At 34.1% G+C, this 20,442-nt stretch overlaps 3 protein-coding genes across 3 annotated transcripts; all 3 read left to right on the plus strand.

Annotated features, from left to right (window-relative positions):
- Window positions 1–6,525: 6,525 nt before the first annotated feature.
- LOC115982547 (pyrrolidone-carboxylate peptidase) lies at window positions 6,526–12,937 on the plus strand. Its single transcript, XM_031105175.1, has 5 exons — window positions 6,526–6,632; window positions 7,995–8,330; window positions 9,910–10,014; window positions 10,134–10,181; window positions 12,440–12,937. The coding sequence occupies exons 2-5, from the start codon at window positions 8,070–8,072 to the stop codon at window positions 12,680–12,682; spliced, it is 657 nt and encodes a 218-aa protein (XP_030961035.1). The 5' UTR covers window positions 6,526–6,632; window positions 7,995–8,069; the 3' UTR covers window positions 12,683–12,937.
- A 98-nt stretch (window positions 12,938–13,035) lies between these two features.
- LOC115982545 (putative pentatricopeptide repeat-containing protein At3g05240) lies at window positions 13,036–15,888 on the plus strand. Its single transcript, XM_031105173.1, has one exon. The coding sequence runs from the start codon at window positions 13,549–13,551 to the stop codon at window positions 15,571–15,573; it is 2,025 nt and encodes a 674-aa protein (XP_030961033.1). The 5' UTR covers window positions 13,036–13,548; the 3' UTR covers window positions 15,574–15,888.
- A 124-nt stretch (window positions 15,889–16,012) lies between these two features.
- LOC115982546 (probable polygalacturonase At1g80170) lies at window positions 16,013–19,414 on the plus strand. Its single transcript, XM_031105174.1, has 9 exons — window positions 16,013–16,540; window positions 16,796–16,924; window positions 17,094–17,264; window positions 17,357–17,377; window positions 17,494–17,701; window positions 17,824–17,905; window positions 18,067–18,175; window positions 18,581–18,697; window positions 18,844–19,414. The coding sequence occupies exons 1-9, from the start codon at window positions 16,301–16,303 to the stop codon at window positions 19,156–19,158; spliced, it is 1,392 nt and encodes a 463-aa protein (XP_030961034.1). The 5' UTR covers window positions 16,013–16,300; the 3' UTR covers window positions 19,159–19,414.
- Window positions 19,415–20,442: the final 1,028 nt, after the last annotated feature.

The following is a 20,442-nucleotide window of genomic DNA, read 5'->3' on the forward strand; positions in this document are numbered from 1 at the left end:
CACCATGCCACTTTGCATAATGCCTTTGGGAGAGGTTGGTTGTTGAACAATACACCCAAATAATGTGATCCATTGGATACAAGCAATGGAGTGCCTCAAGGGAAGCAATCCAACTTCGTCATTAAGCTTTAACTTGAACACATTGCGATAAAGTTCAAGGATGAGATGCAGAGATGCCGCATACGGTATAAGTAGGATCAAAAGCCCAATGATTTTGTGATTGGCTCTATTGCACTGATGTCTGTCCTGTCGCCTTCTATTTCATAACCTTCCTGCCAATCGAAATGACAAACGGCCATAAATAGTACTATTCCTCAACCTTCTTTGGACAGCACGATAGTTCACATATGGAACTCCATAAGGTTAAACATGATATCCTTCCAATCATCTGTGCCCGATATTTGTAACTAAAATTATTGTAATAATAATAATAATAATAATAATAAACACTTACACAAACATTAGAGGGAGAGGTTACAAGAATTGAATTGATGGATGAATATTTTATAAGAAAGAAAAAAACAAAGTTTAAGAAATATCCCTCTATTGAATTGAATTGGAAGCGACAGAAATTGATTTTTTTATTTTATTTTATTTTTTATTTATGAATCAATAAGAATTGCATTACACCAATGTAATACGTACCAGGCAAGAAGTCTATATTCAATAGACAGCCCTAACTAGAATGTGGAATTATGATGTTTGGTTCATTTATTTGTATACAACTTTTGGTACTGTTTGGTTTAGGGAATTTACGTTACCTTTGACATCCAAATTTCTTAGAATGTGATGTCTGAGAAATGTAATTATTTATATATTTGGTTTAATTATGAATCTACTAGAATTTTCAGTATTGTAAAATTCCAATGTTTGGGTTATTCATAAGAATCTTATAGGTATGATAATGCGTCTCATACAATTTAAAGGGAGGGAAGACTTACTACAAACTTAAAAGACAATTTGAGAGACCATATTGAAATTCGTTTTTAACCCATTTGAAAGAGAATGAAGTGAAGATATTCCTAAACTTAAAAGCAATGTGTTTCATGGGCATTATCAAGCCACTTTTTTAATATCTTCATACAACTAGATAATGAGAAAATAATATAAACTATAAATTAATTCAAATTTATTAAAACGAGAATCTAACATTTTCAAATGACATGTATAATACAAAACTAATTATTTAAAATTCTTTTTTTGTATTGTACATCATGACATCATGTTTTGTCAAGGTTAATCAACTAAGAAGTTGTCCATTACGAGTAGTCATTCTTTGTACAAGGAGGACCACATCAACATTATCTAGTAGTTCTCCAACTCAATACTATATTGTCATATGTTCAAATTAATTGAGTCTAATCTTAGTCACAATCCAAAATACAATTATTTAGCCAAGAGCCTTGTAGCTCAACTAGTTAGCACCTCCTACTATGTCTATGACATCCAAGATTTAATTCTCCATTTTCCCTTTCACTGCATGTTGTCAACTAGTCATTTCCACCAACCAAAGCTCTAGGCAATAAAGATGGATCCAGGCCAAAGCTCTAGAAAGTGGAAGTTGGTAGGTTGTATCTTCACAACATTAGCTTGATCTGTTAATGCGAATAGCCACCTCTATGTTCAAATCATTATAAATCATTTGACACCACTAAAAAAAGACTAATAGAAATGTACGTGTGCTTTGGATCTACTATTCCATCAAAATTTTGAGGGGAAAAAAACTAATATGAAATAAATTCAATTAAAAAAAAATGGAAACACACATGCATATTAATTATTAATAAGGAAAGAACTATCTTAAAATACAGGCGAAAATACAATGTAGATCCCTAAAGTTTGCCTATTGTGCGCTTTTGGTCCCTTAAGTTTTGATTGGGCGCTATTAGTCCTTGAAATTTAAAAAATGAGTGTCGTTGATCTATTTATTAACTTCCGTTAAATTCTTGCTTATGTGTCTAATGGAGCATTGACATGACACTTATTTTTTTCCCCGTGGCAACCTATTTTCTATTAAAAAAATCACACATATGATTAAAATCCAAACTTGCTTCCCTGTGGCAACCTATTTTTTATTAAAAAATCACACATATGATTAGAATCCAAACTCGCTTTTTCTCCCCAATATAACCCAAATCAGGAAGACCTAGGTAGTTAACTACTTTCTCAAAATGAAATCATACTCGATTGAGATGGAACACACACTAGAGCGGCAACACGCGGTCACGTCCACAAAGGTCTCAGTGGATGTACGTTCTTTGAATTTATTTGGGATTTGCCTTACTATTTTTCACTTCCAAGTCGTAAATTCCATTTGGTATTCAATTGGTATTCATTTTTCAACAAGGGCTATAGAACTGCCAAATGGTTTTCCTCTATTAGATTGATTTCAAAACTCTTAGTTATTAATTAAGAGTTTCCATTGTATGCTACCAAATCAGACCAAGGGATTGTGAATTTTTTGAATAACATGGTTTGAAATTGATGAATGGTAAAACCATTGATGACATGGATAAATTTTCTAAGGAACATAAGAGAGATTCAGATAAAACAATGCGCCGAGACGTTACCAAGCTTCTTGAGAATGGTGAATAATTAGGATGCAAATTGGAATGGGTTCGATTTATGAGTATAATTTTGGTCTTGTTTTTGTTTTATTTTTTCTTTAAACAAAATAAGTTGCTACATGGAAAAAAAAAAAGTGTCATGTCATTGTTCTATTAGACATATAAGCAAGAATTTAACGGAAGTTAATAGAGGGACCAACAATGCTCATTTTTGTTTAACTTTAGGGACTAATAACGCTCACTCGAAACTTAAGTGACCAAAAACACACAATAGACAAACTTCAAGGACCAACATTGTATTTTCCCCTAAAATATATATCATATCATATACACTATAAAGTTGGGCCTTAAAATATATATATTTTTATTATATATCTATTTGGGCAAAATTATCCCACAAGTGGTTATTAAAAAATTGGATAGAAATTAAATAGTCAAGAGTTTATTTAATTTCTTTGTTTTCTTTTATGTTAGGGTTTTGAATGTGGGTCACGTGAAAGGAATTTTGGAGACACAAAACCTGTATTTTCTTATTCTCTCTTGGCATCTTAAGCCCTCAATTAGGGTTAGGGGTTATGTTTCCTTTATACAATATGAATATTCGTTGTGATTTTTCCTAAGGTTCAAGATGGAAAAGTAGTTGATTGTTCAATGAGATTTTTGTTAATGTATTTCTTCCATGCATTCAATAAGTTCAATCATTTTTCTTATTGCTTTGATGAATTTCTCATATTTTCAATTAGAAATCAGGTTTTAAAGTGAATGAGTATTTTCTGAAAGCTATTTTAATCGCATTGTTAATCTAAGTTACCATGCATTTTTGGATTGTCTTAGTTCAACTAAATCATAGAATTTTCATTATCTAAGAACCTTCAATTATGAAATATAATTATTTTTTAGATTACAAAGAATTTCATATCGATATAAGAAAACACCCCGATGTCCTGATATTTATATTACTGATTTAAGTTAGTCATTATTTTATTGTTAACAGTCACCAAGAAAAAATATTTTTCTTCTTCACCAAAATTGCTATTTAATTACACTGTCTTTAAATTTACTCGATTCCTTGTGGTTCAACTTTGGTACTCTGAGAATTATATTGCTATGATTTCTTACACTTAAGTATGAGCAAACAGGCTTATAGTATATATCAAGGAGTATTAAACATTATTAGTTTGCCAATTTTTTTTGTAGGGTACACTTCCAAGTTAAAAAAATAAATAAATAAAAAACCTGCAATTGGTAAAGACTTTTTTTTTGTTCTTTAAAAATCAGGCTAAATAATGTCTTTGGCTAAGTAATAATGTGGTGGATTGAGATGGATTTATTTGGGAAACAACCTAGCAAAACAATAAAGTATATCTTTTTATGCAATATCACATCTAGCATAATAATAAGGACAAAGTTTGACTACAAACTTAGTTATAGTTTAAAGCTGTAACTTCCTTTTAAAAAAATTATCATTGCCATATATTTTGAAAAATATAATAGTTGAAATGCATATTTTTTACACTTTTAGCACGTATATAAAATTTTATGTATAATTTTATACTACAAAAACTTGCAATTTAAATAATTGATTGATGACATAGCTATTGGTTTTTTATTTTCTCAAAATTTTACAAGCATGAAGTTTATAAGAAAAAAATGTAATCTAATGGTGGATTTGTCAAAATTCACATCCAATAAAAAGATATTGAATGAGGTTGTAGTTTTAAGTTACAACCAACTTTATAACTAAACTTTGTTCTAATAATAAATCACATATAAATTTGAAAGACAAATTAAGTGCATGTATGTAAAAAAGAAAAAGAAAAAACTTGCTTGAAGCTTAGAGGTTGTTTGGATCACTTTTTTTCATTACTCAATTTCCATCACTCATCACTCATCACTTTAAAATACCACACTCGTTTGGCACCATCACTCACTTCTTATCACTCAATATTTTTCACACTGTTTGTGGGTCCTATACCTGTCTTGGTTTTTTTTTTTTAGTACCTAGATCACTCGAACCTAGTGGAAAGAAAAAAAAAAAAAAAAAACCCCCTCAGATCACCTTAAACCTAGAAAAAAAACGAACCCAGAAACCCATATATACCGTCAATTTCAAACCATGGCAAGCTTCAACTTTGTGTGTCATAGCATCAACAAACCTAGAAAAAAACACTGAACTTCAAACCCAGTGAAAGACAACGAACCCAGAAAAAGAAGAAGAAAAAAACAACAAACCCAGAAAAAACCCACACCCAAACCGGCAAGCAACCCATCGATTCAAGATCGAAATTCAAACCGTCCTTCAACACCAAACTCAGACCGATTCAAGCAACCCACCCATTCAGCCCTATTTCTTGATTTTTTTTCTATTGGTCCAAGGAAAAAAAAAAAAAAAAAAAAAAAAAAAAACCAAACTAAGATGAGAAAGGCGAAAAGGAAGAAAAAAAAATAAAGAAAGACCGAACGGAAGAACAGAGAAAGAAGAAAGAAAAGTGGAGAAGAAAAAAAAAAAAAAGGACAGTGAGTCAAAAGTTGCGGCTGGTGGGTCCCTTGGTGTATGTTTAATTACGGAAATGTAATGTATTTTCAGTTTTCATAACTTATAACTCAAAAATCAGAGAATTGAGTGATGGAAACAGAGTTATGGTGCAGGCAAACGGACTTCTAGTTATGAGTCCCACCATTTTTTAGTTATGAGTTATGGAAAAAGAGAATTGAGTTATAGAAACAAGCTATCCAAATAACCTCTTAGTGGTGGCTGGGCACTCATTCATATAGTTGTAATTTTCATTAATGGCAACCTGTAATTTTTTTAAAAATTATTAAGATATTGTGTAAATTTTGTTTTCTAACCTTTCTAAAAGATGAGGTACTTAGCCATGCCAAAGAGGGAGAAAAAAGGTTACAACTTTTTTCCTATTATCAAATAAGGCTGTAAATAAATCAAGCAATTTAAATAACTTGAGTTTGTTTTGAGAAAATGTTTATGTTCGTCATTTTGAATAAACAAGCTAAGCTCAAGCTCATGTTTAGGCTCAATTATTAACAACTTAAGCTTAATTATATTAATGTGTTTGTGAACAAGCTTGTAAATATAAGACTCGATTTAAGTAATATATAATATTTATATGTACATACGACTAAAATATACTTAGATGGTCTTGTGATTGGATTGTTTGAATTTGTGAATAAGTTAAATTATTATTTGTAATTTATTAATAACATAAATAGTCCATTTCATTGTAAAAATTATACATAATGTTAACAATACAAGTTTGATAAATCTAATTTTATAAATTTGTAAACAAAAATAAATTTACCTAGGGTCTATTTAAATACCGTTTATTTTGTTGAAAATGAAAACTTATTACTGAAAGACTGCAGATAAAAGTAAAAGTTAGTTGAAATAATACAGTGGGGTTTATGAATAGTGCCAAAAAGTGCAGTGAAGTTTATGAATAGTAGTAAAAATAAGCTGAATAGTGAAATAATTTATAATTTTAATCAACATCCAAACGCACACCTAATTAACTCATATAATATAATTTCAACTATAATTTAGTTTATTAGCACATATTACTCATGAAATGGTTATAGATTTTGACCTTTAATAAATAAATAAATAAAATCAATTTTGAATATATAATCTAAATATTTGTTTTAAAATTAAATGAATAATCTTACATTTGTACTCGGTTTGACTTGAGTTATTTATAGTACAACAGCCAGCAAATAATATATGTGAAAAAAACAAAAACAAAAAGAGGCAAATACCAAGATGTTTCCATCCAATGAAATTCTGCCACGTCACCAGTAAAGCCAAGACTGATGACGTGTCTGCTTCGCGGGGGTGACTCCTTTGTTGCGCTAATAAACAAGAAGAAGACGACGATCAGAATGCAGTGGCACTTTCGCAATATACGGACCTCCCAATGGCATTTTACTAAACGCTCAGCCATAATTAAATAAATATGTAGGCCAAAAAAATGGCCATTAATACCCAATAAAGCTGGTCTGTTTCTGTTGTGTTCTCCTCCACCTGAAACCACCGCGAGCAAGGGTCTAAGGGTACCGTATTTCTCAATCTTCCCCTTTCTTATTTACAATCATAGCCTTTCACTTCCTTTTATTGCTGAATTAATATTAATCTTCTTCTTTTTTTTTTCTTTTTCTTTTTTCTTTCTTTCTTTTGTGGTTTTTTGAATTTTAAATCCTAAATTTCAATCTGTTTATTTAAAGAATTATGAATTTTATCTTTTTACGAGGTATCTCTCTTTATGCGCGCGCGCGCGCGCATATGTTCCTTTTCTTGAAGGAAAATGAAATGTTATTTTTTCAGTCAAATTGAGCCTTTAAAAACCTCAGTAGTTGATACTAATGACTAGATTTTCATGGGTGATCTTGCGATAAAACTATCACTTGTCCCAAAAGCTAATTATCGTGTCCCTCACGTTGGGTCGAAACTCCCTCACGTGGATGGGTTCAAAGTCAGGACCACCTACTTTTTAATACCATGTTAAATAACCATTTATCTCAAAAACATGAATTGAACCAATTAACTATCATACTAACAGATGTCGTAGGCTGCCTATGTTTTGGTTTCTCATAATCCAAGTAGAAGTAGTATGTTCAGAACTCTTCAAGTAGATGATATCCGGGTTTTTTTTTTTTTTTTTTTTCGTGTAAGAACTATGTGTGAATTTGCAAGCTTGGATTCCCTAATGGGTGAATGTTCAAGGGGTTTGAATATCAAAATACATATAAGCATGAACAGAATTGAAGTAGATGTTCCATTTATATGCGTTTGTACTGGCCTACATGATTTACTATCTGACAAGTTTTTGTGTGTATGATGAACTAGAAGTCTAGAACCAGTCAATGCTATTAAGGAATATATTATTAACAGGAAATGTGAAATAATGTATGATTCAATGGCTTTAAGAAATAGGAATTTTTTTTTTTTTGTTAAATGCAAATGCCTCTATAAGGACTTCATTGTTTATCATTAAATGTCTATTCTATCCCTTATTCAATTTCGTGATAAGGTTGGAGGAATTTAGCGCCCCCCCCCCCCCCCCCCCGGCGGCGGCCGCGGGTGTGGTTGTCAATATGCTTTCATTGTCTAGTGCAATAGGAACCGTCTTGAGCAAGCAATGGTGGTTTAAGTCTTGAGAATGGTTACTTCATGCAAATGTCTTTGGTGATTGGGAGTTTATCTTTTCAAAGATCTGCTTGGTAGGACCAACTTTGGGTATTGGGCATTTATTCTATCTATTAATCTCATAGTAGAGGGATAATGTTTAAATTTATATGTCTGGAGGTTTATTGATGCAAATTTTGCTTCTGCATATTATCAGAAATCCAGTGATAGTGCATTGTTTTTGCATATTTTTCTCTAAAAGTGATCATGATCTGGGTTGGCTTTTACAGGGGTTGGTGCACACAGAGGCTTTTGTAACAGTGCTGATAAAAATAGGGAACTGTATTCGTGTCCAAAACGTGGATATGGGATCTGAAGGACCCAAGGCAGTCACCATTCATGTAACTGGATTTAAGAAGTTCCAAGGGGTTGCTGAAAATCCTACAGAAACAATTGTTAGCAATCTGAAGGATTTCGTTGAAAAGAGAGGGTTGCCACCTGGTGCTACTCTTGGGAGTTGCACCATACTTGAGACTGCTGGAGATGGTGCATTGCCCCTGCTTTACCAGACCTTGGAATCATGCATCTCAAAAACAGATATTTCAAGCCACAAGCAAATCATATGGGTTAGTTGTTACTTTTTATTATGCAGCTCCGTATGATTTTATAAATCAGTTGTAATTTTGGAAATTTATCTAGAAGAAATTAATTTCTTTTGTACATTGATTTCCAAGGTTAATTGATTGTTCAAGAACAGCTTTCAGGGCCCACAAGTTGGATTCACTACTTCAGTAATACTGAATAAGGGTAGTGGGACTTATTGGTTAAAAAACAGAATTTCCAAAGAGGTCTTAGGATGCCTCAGCAATGGATTAGTTGTTAGGCTGACCTGAAAAGTCTGCATAGATATAGACTTGCAAAATTCGTGAAAAGAATTAATAGATATGATTTATCATTGATCCAAGTTTTTAAACTAAAATGTATCATGGAAAGGTATCTCCAAAAAATTTAGAATTGTTAAGTTTTATCATCACCATACAGTGCCCTTGGTCTCTAATTATTTTTGAGTTATTTGATTACTTCATATTTACTATGTTCAATTGCTATAGTTTGCTTTTGGATTTGAGGATTTAAAATCAAGAGATCAAAGAAAAATTGCTATTGCAAATTAATTGATATGAAATTTAACAACATATGATGATTTTGCTCTGACAAATGTACTTGAGATGTTATGGATTTGGAAATAACATCTCACACCTAATCATTTAAATCCACGTCCACATATTAATAACACGCAAGTCCAATTCAAAAATTTTATCAAGAGAAATAAATTGTCTTTTGATACTTTATTTAAGTTGTTTAAACAGAAAAACTGAAACCTAAATCATTCCTATTCAAATACTTCTACCCAAAGGACAAAGTTTAGCTCCAAACTCATTTGGAGCTATCTCCTCCAACCAACTATGTGGCAATTTATAAGAATATTCATGTGTATTATTTAACAAAGTTACATTTTTCATTGAAAAAGCCATGTGACTAAAACTATACATGGGATGGTCTCTTCAATTGACACAGTGGGTTGAAGGAAGATAGTTCCAAACCAATTTGGAGCTAAACCTTTTCCCTATTTAAATGAACTAATATGGTATAAGAGTTGGTATTAAGAAGTTGTTTTAATAAAAATAGGCATTTATTAGTTTAAAACAACCATAATGTACCCCCTTAATTGTTCATTTATATGGGGTATCTGAAGTCTAGCATACTTAGGACACTGGCGCTGAAGGAAGGAGCAAAGTTTTACCTGTCATTACCACATATCCTTGGCTTTTTGTTTGTTTGTTTGTTTATTGTTTATCTGCTGACCCTTCTCAAAGTTAAATGCAGCATTTTCAATATTTGATACTTGGACCTAGCCACTTCATTGCATTTGCAGTCTCACATGGTTGAAAATATTGATCACATTGATATCTGTGTAACTTTTCTTTTGCCCTCACCCTAAATCATTGCCACTTTATATTGCTTTCCTATGGAGACACAAAATTTTCAACCATAATTAATAGGGCATTTTATGATACTGCAAACAGTTTGCAAAGATAAGTTAAAAAGGATTCTGATTAAGCAGAAGCCTATGTTAGTGCAATCTTCAATGTTTCCTGGATTGAGCTTTGCTATTTAAAAGATATTTTATCTTCATTGCTTCTTCAGCTACACTTGGGGGTGAATAGTGGGGCTCCAAAATTTGCCATTGAGCAGCAGGCAGTAAATGAAGCCACTTTTCGTTGTCCAGATGAGCTTGGATGGCAACCTCAGGTGCACATGGTTCTTTGTTTCAGAGCTGTTTCATTGATGCCATTGTAGCAATTTATATATTTATTTATTTTTTGTCTCTTTATCCTCTCTGTTATGTTTTTTGTTGTACTTTTCTGCAGCAAGTTCGTATAGTATCTGAAGACGGAGGAACTACTCGAGCAAGAGAGGTACTTTATGTTCTGATTTAAATATGTATCTTAGCATTCATCGTTTGTTAGATAGAATTAATATAGAATGAGTTTTTCTTAGTAACAACATTGGCACAGTATTGGTTCACTGCTTTACATACTGGGGAGAGGAAATTAAATGTTAAATTTATGTTTATGCTAAACGTTGTCGATTTTCCTTTGGCCTATCCGCACATCCACCCTTGTGGTGGGTATATCTCAACAGTTTGATCCTTGGCATCTTCACTTAGCTTGAGAAAAAAAGTTTGCTGAATATTGAACATTATGAAGAGTTATTGGGAAATTATTTTCTGTAAGTAGCAGTAAATCTATGATATGTTTCAATTCATTGCATTAAGTTTCAGTTTCATCCTCTTACCCCACCCCCTCCCCAAAAAAAAGGAAAGAGAAGAAAAGAAAAAAGCATTGGAGATGGAAATTCTAGATCATTTTTTATAGGGTTATACTCAAACGCATAAATGTTGTGTTTAAATTTTACTGTAAATGAGTGTCTTAACTTGATCCCTTTTGATGAAAAGCACTTAAAAAAAAAAAGAAAAAAAAAAGAGCTAACCGTTCGTAACTATTTAGTCCTGGGATTGATATTATATCTCAGGTGTTAACTGTTAGATAGGCAACATAGATTCCTTAGGCTCTATAAAGTTAAGCAGTGCACTGCACAGGATAAATTAGAAAGGACTTAGGGCACTATGATACTTATCATAATGGAGAGTCTTGATGGTACTGCCATTTGTTTTTGGATAGATTAGATAGAATTTCAACCTACAACACCTGCTCCATGATGATTGCTCTTTATTATAAGGCCAACACACCATTTGATTTTTGGTGTAGGTGGGGATTAAACCCTAGATTCTTTATTCAACGACAAGATAATTTATTAGTTGAGCTAACTAGAATTCAGAATGAGATAGTACTACCATACTGGCACATAAATGCGAGGGTCATTCACAGCTACACCATCTGTTTTGGTTTCAATTTGCAACTCTCATGGAGATCCTAGAAAAGCCTTTTAAAGTATAGATAGTGAGAAAGCACTGTCATTCTCTCTCTCTCTCTTCCCTTTGTTTTCCCCGCTAAATAGCTAGCAGTCATACTTGCATATAAAACATGAGGATCATTTCACAGCTACACAATCTGTTTTGGTTTCAATTTAACACTCATGGAGATCCAAAGCTTTTAAGTTATCTAATGAAACTGAAAAGGCTTAAATTGAACAGGTTTAACATAGACTATATGGAATGTAAATTGTAATTTAAGTAAACATACTTTTTGCTACACTTGATTTGTGCACATTCTACATGATATATATATATATATATATATTTTTTAAAGGGGGAAACCAAACACAATATGTGCAATTTATGCAATACTAAAAATAGCTTCAGTAATCTGCCAGGAGCTTCAGTAATAGCTTCAATATGTACCATTTTATGGGAGATTAATTTTCTGATGCTGCACCATTTAATAAATCCAACCATTGCAATCCCTATAACTCCAAGGCATCTTGCAATCATTAGAAAGGTATTTCCATTTCCTTTATGTGAAGTTGCAAGCTAAGAACAGATGATTCTGACTGTCACCTTCATCAAGGCATAACACACACTGGTTTCTCTGAGTGATTCCATGAGAGAGAGAGAGAGAGAGAGTGAAATTCTAGCATCTTTTCTTCCATAAACCTGCCGTAAAGGGGTCAATGGGATGCCCTTTTTTGAGGCTCTTCTTTTCATCATCCCCTGCAGTTGCTTTCTAAATCTTAACAATTATTGAGAAAGTTTTGGTGGGTCTGAGAGGAGAATGTGACTTTTTTCTCAAACTCTCCTTTTCTCATTATCAATAACAAACCAAATGTTGGAGAATAGAATTTTCAATATTTATCTTATTTTCTCGGGTGGTGGACCATATGTAGTTTAAGACTGTCAGTTTTGCAACCCATGGGAATTGGAGAGTTGTGGCTATGATGGTTGAGTTTGTAGATTTGCAAAAGATTAATTGACCTATTTGATAAGTACTAGGCTAATTGAACTAAGCAGGGGGCACTGCCAATTCCTACAGGAAGTTTCAATGTCAAACCGGCTATATCATTTCAGTTGCAAACTAGACACCAATAATTATAATTACCATAAAATTGTGATGAGTATTTGAAAACATTCAACTTTTTGTTTGTCATGCTTCTGCTCTGTCTCTCCATTTTTTTTCCTGTGTTTGTGTTTTAACTTTTCATTATTTGATTGTTGAAGACTTCTTGCTGCATTGAGGAAATCCTGAAGTTATTGAAGAAGAAGGACTTTGATGTGACAATTTCAGATGATGCCGGCCGTTTTGTGTGCAATTATGTATATTATCATTCTCTCCGTTTTGCGGAACAGAAGGGTCACAAATCTTTATTTGTCCATGTGCCTCTATTTTCAAGAATCGATGAAGAAACCCAGATGCGGTTTGTAGCCTCCCTTTTGGAAGCTATTGCATCTACATGTTATTGATATGAGTGCTTATTTGAACATTTCTTGTTTGTTTGTGATCTTCTGGTGCATGTGAATCATTTGTGTCAATACCAATCTAGTTGTAAAACATCTACCTGTATGGACTTTGTGGTCTGCTGATTGTTCATTTGTGGTCCTACCTATTCAGAGCAAGTCATCAATATGTAAAATTCAGGTGTATGTTATGTCAAGAAACTGCTGCCCAATTTCTCAAAGTCTGTCATTTTTTTCTCTTGAATTTTATTGTGTTATGTACAAATGTGTATGTATTATCCTTAGATAATTTGTCAATTGAAGATTGAAACAGGTTTTCATACATAAACTCCCTCATTATAGGGCAAGAAGAGAGTGGTTGGGAATTGGGTTATTTAGTTGGAATTCTATCTTGACATTTTACCCAAAATTTTGCATAATAATGTGTCTTGTAATTATGCGTGTAAATGCTAGCGATGTGGGTTAGCAATGTGGTTAAAATTAATGTGAAAGTAAACAAAAATGGGTATTTATATAGGCGCTGTAGGATGCTGCAAGTTCCCATATATGTCAGAAAGTTTACTCCTTCATGTGCTAGTTTGGGTTGAACAAGACAAAAGCCGAAAGGTCCTTTTTTTTTTAGCAAAAGCCGAAAGGTCGTTTTGTGAGCTGTTTCGAGTTTTGACTTGTTAAAAACATTACTTAGGATATCCTGTACATTGGGTCCAAAGTTAATATTTAATTCATGGTACCCATCAAAATCAATTGGCATAAACATCATTTTGAGGGTTTTAGGTGCTTAAGGTCTCGTTATTCTGTGAGGATGATATTCGTGTTCCATAATTCTTCTCTACCAGTATATTATTTGTCCGGATATTCCCATTTTACGTAAAATGGTCTCATGGGCCATGCAAAGCACTAAACTCCTATCCTTTGTACGAAGCATAGCAACCTCTACACCTAAATATCACATACCAGTACTTTCATCAACCCCTTCTCTGGTGTTGGACTCATACTGTGAAAGCAATGCTCATGAGGGTGTTTACTCCAAAAACCGAATAATAGAAAGCCTAATCAAATCTGGGCAGTTAAACTCTGCCCTCAAGGTGTTTGCTGAAATGCCACTTTGTGATGTTGTTACCTATAATTTGCTGATTTCTGGTAATGCCAGATGTGGGTTTCCAAAACAGGCTCTTTACCTCTATGCTGAAATGGTTCAAGAAGGAATAAGAGAAAGCCCATCCACATTTTCCTCTGTTTTGGGTTTTTGTAGTGATGCAGGGTTTTATGGAGAAGGAATTCAAGTTCACTGCAGGGTGATTACAATTGGATTTAGCTTGAATTTGTTTGTTGGAAGTTCGCTTGTTGACCTTTATATGCATATGGGGCATGATGATGTAGCTTTCAAGTTGTTCAATGAGTTGCCGGAGCGAAATTTGGCCGTATGGAATTTGGTATTACGTGGGTATTGTGAACCTGGTGGTCCAGGTCGATCAGATAAGTTATTAGAGTTGTTCTCTAAAATGGGATTCGATGGTGTGGAGCCAAATGGTCTTACCTTTTGTTATTTATTTCGTGGATGCAGTAACCAGAAACTTTTAGATGAAGGAAGGCAGCTGCATTGCCTCACTGTTAAGGTTGGATGGGTAGAATCAAATATATTTGTAGCTAATGCTTTGGTAGATTTTTATTCTGCTTGTGGAAGTTTAGTTGATGCAAAAAAATCATTTGATAGTATTCCAGTGGAGGATGTGATTTCATGGAATTCAATTGTTGCAGTCTATGCAAATAATGATTTATTGTTTGATGCTCTCAAATTATTTTCAATTATGCAGTTTTGGGGGAAGAGGCCTTCGATTCGATCATTTGTAGGCTTCTTGAATTGGTCTAGTGGATCCAATAATATTCAATTTGGTAAGCAAATTCACTCTTATGTTCTGAAATTAGGCTTTGATCATGGAAGCAAGCATATCCAATCTGCTTTGATAGATATGTATGGGAAATGTGGTGACATTGAGAGTTCGGTAGCCGTATATGAAAGTGTTCTGGAGAGAACATTGGAGTGTTGTAACTCCTTAATGACCTCATTGTTGCAGTGTGGCATCACTGAAGATGTGGTTGAGATGTTTGGTTTAATGGTTGATGAGGGAGTAGAACTTGATGAAGTCACTTTCTCCACGACACTAAAGGCGTTATCAGTGTCTCCTTCGATAAGCTTGGCTAGCTGCAGATTGCTACACTGTTGTGCAATAAAATCAGGTTTTGAATCTGATACTGCAGTTGCATGTTCCCTAATCAATGCATATTCAAGATGTGGTCATGTCGAACTTTCTCGTCTGGTTTTTGACAAAATTCCTTCACCGAATGTGATTTGTTTCACATCTATCATTAATGGGTATGCCCGGAATGGAATGGGAAGAGAAGGTCTTGAAATGTTTCAAGCAATGGTCAAAAAGGGTCTGAAACCAGATAAAGTGGCATTCTTGTGTGCATTAACAGGGTGCAGCCATTCAGGGTTGGTGGAAGAAGGAAGATCACTGTTTGATTCAATGAAATCATTACATGGGATCTGCCCTGAAAGGCAGCATTTTTCATGTATGGTAGATATGTTAGGCCGCGCGGGTTTGCTTGATGAAGCTCAAGAGTTGCTGCAACGGGCACCAGGAAAGGGTGATAGTGTAATGTGGAGTTCATTGTTACGAAGTTGTAGGGTCCATGGAAATGAGATAGTGGGAAGGAGAGTAGCAAAAATCTTGATGGAGCTTGAACCGGAGGATCCTGCAGTTTGTTTGCAAGCTTCAAATTTCTATTCTGAAACTGGAGAATTTAAAACGTCAATGCAAATTAGAGAGAGTGCTTATGCAAGGAAGGTGACAAGGAAGATTGGCCACAGTTTAATTGAGATAAAAAGTAGCTGATAATATTAGCATCCTCTAATGATGGAACCAAGAGATCAAATTTGGCACCTACTACAGATCCTCAAAGCAGAGGACTGTGGCGGTTGATGGTAACTTGGGGGCTATCTTCCCATCAATCTAGAAATGTTTATCTAGTCTGGATCTTGTATAGGGAATTAATACAGAGGAGTTTCTTTTGCTTAAAGGTTTAAGCGTGCATGTCCAAACGGACAGTTTGTACTTTGGATTGCCCTGTTCGGTCTAACTAACTTCTTGACCTTTTCGTCCTTCTTTCTTCTTTCTTTTTATGGTGTGTAGTGCGTGGGTGAAAAAAAGTGGGGCTGGGGGTTCATTAAAATATGGCTATACTACACATTGTACGTCTACATCAATTTCTTAATTGCAATAGTTTGAGGTTTCCAGAAAATGTAATTGCCTTTCCAGAATTATTTTATTAATTTCTCATGGAGAGAGAGAGAGAGAGAGTCCATAAACACTATGACTGGTGAATTTTCAGTATTGGTTGTAGAGTAAAGCAAAGAACTAGAAAAATAGAAAATTATCTTGTACTTTAAGAGTCGGCATGTAGAGAATGCAACATCTTCATCTACTTTCAAGCCAAGCCATATAGCCCACAAAATCCATCATTTTCTAAACTAATCTGCACATATATAAATAATAAGCCGATGTATTCATTGAAATTATACAAATCAATCAATCTTACAAAACAGCCAGAACAGGGAAAAACATGGATAAATTATTCTTGCTTTCTTTTCTTGGTTTGCTGTTAGTGGCTCATGGAGTTGCAGGAAACATGGTATTTGACAACATTGACTTGCTTGAAGAACTAGAAAACTTGGATATAGAGGAAGAATATGAGGCGGAAACTTCACCAATCCCGTCATGGACAAGTGAACGCGGTAGCAAGGTTCTTGTGAATGTGGATAGCTTCGGAGCAGTTGGAGATGGAGTTTCTGATGATACCCAGGTAAATATGTGTTTCTTTAGGAATATTTGTATAAGCCTATATTTAAATTTCAAGCTTAGACTAGTTGGCAAGAGCTGCTATGATACCATTCTCATCATATGATTGATGCAAATTATAATATGGTGATCAACGATTGATTATAATTAAAGATGGATGTGAGAGTTAATGTCTGGTCTCACCAACTTCAACATGTTCAACCTTTTATTATTGCTGTTATGGTGTGCCTTGCTTCTTCTCTAATGTTTTTACCATCAGGCTTTTGTAGAAGCATGGGCCATTGCCTGCAAAACACCACAATCAGTTTTTTTGGTGCCTTTAGGAGGGCGTTATCTAGTTAATGCAACAAAATTCAACGGGCCATGCTCAGACAAATTAGTTATCCAGGTAATGTCTTCACTCCACTTAAATTCTGAAGTATCAATATTCCTTTATGGTTATTCATATTTCTGTAGATAAAGTCTTTATACATCATTGTTCTTGTCATTGAAAAAACTATAACAATTATTAATAGTTTTTGTCGTCATTATCATATAATGGTTGACTTGGCGTACAGATTGAGGGAACAATAATAGCACCAGATGAGCCGAAAAAATGGGACCCAAAGTCCCCAAGAACATGGCTTGATTTTTCTAAATTGAATGGAGTCCTTTTCCAAGGGGGTGGAGTTATTGATGGCTCAGGTAGCAAATGGTGGGCAGCATCTTGTAAAAAGAACAAGTCAAACGTAATATTTGAGAACTTACACTATACTTTCTCTTAATGCCAAGTATTTTGATTCAACAAATGACATTAACCCTTTTTTTCTTTTTATTACAGCCTTGCAAAGGGGCACCAACAGTAAGTATCTGTCTCTTAGTTACAAGTTAAAACCATGTTTCCAGATAAGATTTTATGCTGACCATATTAGACTAGGATCACCAAATAGAATTTTAACTCCCCAAGATTTATTGCAGGCACTGACTATAGATTCAAGCTCAGCTATAAAGGTAAAAGGCCTCACTATCCAGAATGCCCAACAGATGCATTTCATTATTGCCCGGTCTGATTCTGTGCGTGTTTCGGGAGTACAAGTCTCAGCTCCTGGAGACAGTCCTAACACTGATGGAATCCATATCACTGAATCAACTAATGTTGTTCTGGAAAACTGCAAAATTGGAACAGGTTCTTACTTTATCCTTTTTTTTTTCCTTCGTTAAAATTCCATATCTTTCCCTGTCTCATCTTTTTGTAGTAAGAACTAGAATTGAGATGAAACTAAAGAGCGATTGTGATGCAATATCCAGGGGATGATTGCGTCTCAATTGTCAATGCTAGCTCTGCTATCAAGATGAAGACAATCTACTGTGGACCAGGACATGGAATCAGGTACCATCTTGATTTGACATTACCCAATTACGGTTTTGCAGTTCCATTATCTCAAAAGGACCTTGCAAAAATGGAAGATTGTGTTGGCACTTTAGTATACACAACTGTAACTGAACTTTTGTAGCCTGTTACTTACATTGGTGCAAAATTCTTCTATTTAGCATTGGAAGCCTTGGGAAGGACAACTCCACCGGTATAGTCACAAAGGTTGTCTTGGATACAGCATTCCTCAAGGAGACTACCAACGGCCTCAGGATTAAGACTTGGCAGGTAATGCTCTACATCATGCTGGGTAATCATTTAACATCCATTATTGGTAATTGGATGAAAATACCAATAAAGCTAGATTTAATCCCCCCAATCAAACGGACCCTTAAGGAAAAATCAAATGGGTTTTCAGTATACCTGTAGAGACTTCCACACCCATCTAAGTGAAATGTTGCTTCAAACAAAATTTTGGGCGTTGTTTTTGGTATCAAACATAGAACATGATATTTTAGTGCTCTAGACACTGCTACATGTTCATAGAACAATTTCTAGCAAAATTGCATTTAGAGTTTATACTAATTTATTGGCCGTTTTATAAATTTTATCATGGTAAAAGTTTAGCTTATATCTAAATGCCCATGGGATGAGAATAACATAAATACCTTTCACTCTGATGTTCTGCTATAGGGAGGTTCTGGTTATGTTCGTGGTGTACGTTACCAAAATGTGAGGATGCAGGATGTAGAAAACCCCATCATTATTGATCAGTTCTACTGTGATTCTCCAAGTGCGTGTCAAAACCAGGTAACAATCTCCAAATTCCCTCTCTTCACTTATAAAACATCTACCATTTGATTTCTTGTTATGTAATCAACTTATTCATTTAATCAAAATCCCAACAATTTTGATTTCTTGTATATATATATATATATATGTGCTCGTTTTGTCAGACATCAGCTGTGAACATAAGCCAGATCTTTTACAAGAACGTTAGTGGAACTACAAGGAGCGCGAAGGCCATGAAATTTGCTTGCAGTGACACAGTTCCATGTAGCAAAATAGTCCTCAGCAATGTGGACTTAGAGATGAAGGATGGTACAGTAGAAACCTACTGCAACTCTGCCACAGGCTTTGGCTATGGAATTGTGCATCCTTCAGCTGAATGCCTATCTTCAGATGACAAAGAATATATCATTATCAATAAGGAAGAAAAGGCTGAAGTTACAGAAACTAGCAGAGAGAAAATTGTTCACACTGAACTCTAACTTGGCTCTCTCTAGATATTTAAGTAACAATTATAGTATATACTAAACTGGATAAATGGATTTTAGAGTGCACCACTATAGATTTCTTGGAGGAAGTTTGAGGTGCCTAAGCAAATTTTAAATTAATTTAAAATTTTATATCATATAGTTATATACAAATACTGGAGTAAAACTAATTCAGAGAAAATAGAAAGAGATTGTATAATGCAGATAATACTGGAAAAAAAAATGTATCAATTTTATGAATATTAATTCATATATGTGTGTGTTACATTTTGGTGGTAATACATGGTATTTTGTTGTTTATTATTTGTCACCTTTGTAATGTGCTCGTTTAGGAGAACTTATTTTCATTAGTTTATTGGGCTTGAAAAATAAGGTAGACAAAAGTACAGTTATACCTAAAAATAATGATAAAACTTCAAAAATTGTAGGTAAGCTAAATAAGTTCAACAAAATGGAAAATATTATTTGCAATACTGCAATAGTCTACCATCTCCCAAAACAATAAATGAAAAAGGAAAATGGCAAAAATAAATTTTTAGTATCTAAAATTTAGTCCAAGGCTATTTTTAGTATCTAAATTTAGTAATAATGCATCAACTTTTTAATTTGGTCCCTTTGGATAGGAAGCAATCACTTTAAAATTTAAGTTAGGTCACCAGTAGTATAGTTTGGCCCAAAGGAAAAAAAAAACCAGAAAGAAAAAGCCCATTATGGGAAAATAATACAGCTGCTGATCTCCATCCGAGGCCCAGCTTAGGGGCTGGTGCTGAGTGCTGACCCAAAAGGAGAACATAGCCTACAGGATTTTGTATACTCAGGCCCAAAGAAAAAGGATAGTGGTGAAAACTTGGCCCATTTGATCCAGGCTTAGGCTGTCACCAGTCCACCGAAGCAAATCGAGAAACAAATCCGAAACCCAATCTTGGCCCAGCTCTACCTTAACCCAAATGGCCCAACAGATTATAATTTGATCTTTCTCCAAGGCTATTTTGTAGGGAAACATCATCACATCCTAATTAGCCAGTGGCCAAGGCCTAGACTCAGGCTATATAATTGTTAATTTTCTGATTTGAGTTGTGATATTTTTTATTTTTTATTTTTTTTTTGAGAAAAGAATTTTTGAAATTTAGTAATTTACCAAAGGGTCACATTGACGTCATTTATTCATTCTAATAGTCAATACTGTAAATTATAAGTTCTGAAAGTTGAGGAACTATTTAAAAAGCGATCCCAAACTTAAATTGTTGAAATGTATTGTAAGTTATAACCTTAAACTTT

This window comes from Quercus lobata, chromosome 3, assembly GCF_001633185.2.
Source record: "Quercus lobata isolate SW786 chromosome 3, ValleyOak3.0 Primary Assembly, whole genome shotgun sequence".
Lineage (NCBI taxonomy): Eukaryota > Viridiplantae > Streptophyta > Magnoliopsida > Fagales > Fagaceae > Quercus > Quercus lobata.

What these genes read in the sequence shown, in the direction of transcription:
- LOC115982546 (XM_031105174.1), top strand. Translation starts at nt 16,301, where the DNA reads ATGGATAAATTATTCTTGCTTTCTTTTCTTGGTTTGCTGTTAGTGGCT. An exon ending in GTAAAAAGAACAAGTCAAAC is followed by an intron (nt 17,265 to 17,356) that starts GTAATATTTGAG and finishes TTTTTATTACAG; the next exon opens with CCTTGCAAAGGGGCACCAAC. An exon ending in TCAGGATTAAGACTTGGCAG is followed by an intron (nt 18,176 to 18,580) that starts GTAATGCTCTAC and finishes GTTCTGCTATAG; the next exon opens with GGAGGTTCTGGTTATGTTCG.
- LOC115982545 (XM_031105173.1), top strand. Translation starts at nt 13,549, where the DNA reads ATGGTCTCATGGGCCATGCAAAGCACTAAACTCCTATCCTTTGTACGA.
- LOC115982547 (XM_031105175.1), top strand. Translation starts at nt 8,070, where the DNA reads ATGGGATCTGAAGGACCCAAGGCAGTCACCATTCATGTAACTGGATTT. An exon ending in AGCTTGGATGGCAACCTCAG is followed by an intron (nt 10,015 to 10,133) that starts GTGCACATGGTT and finishes ACTTTTCTGCAG; the next exon opens with CAAGTTCGTATAGTATCTGA. An exon ending in GAACTACTCGAGCAAGAGAG is followed by an intron (nt 10,182 to 12,439) that starts GTACTTTATGTT and finishes TGATTGTTGAAG; the next exon opens with ACTTCTTGCTGCATTGAGGA.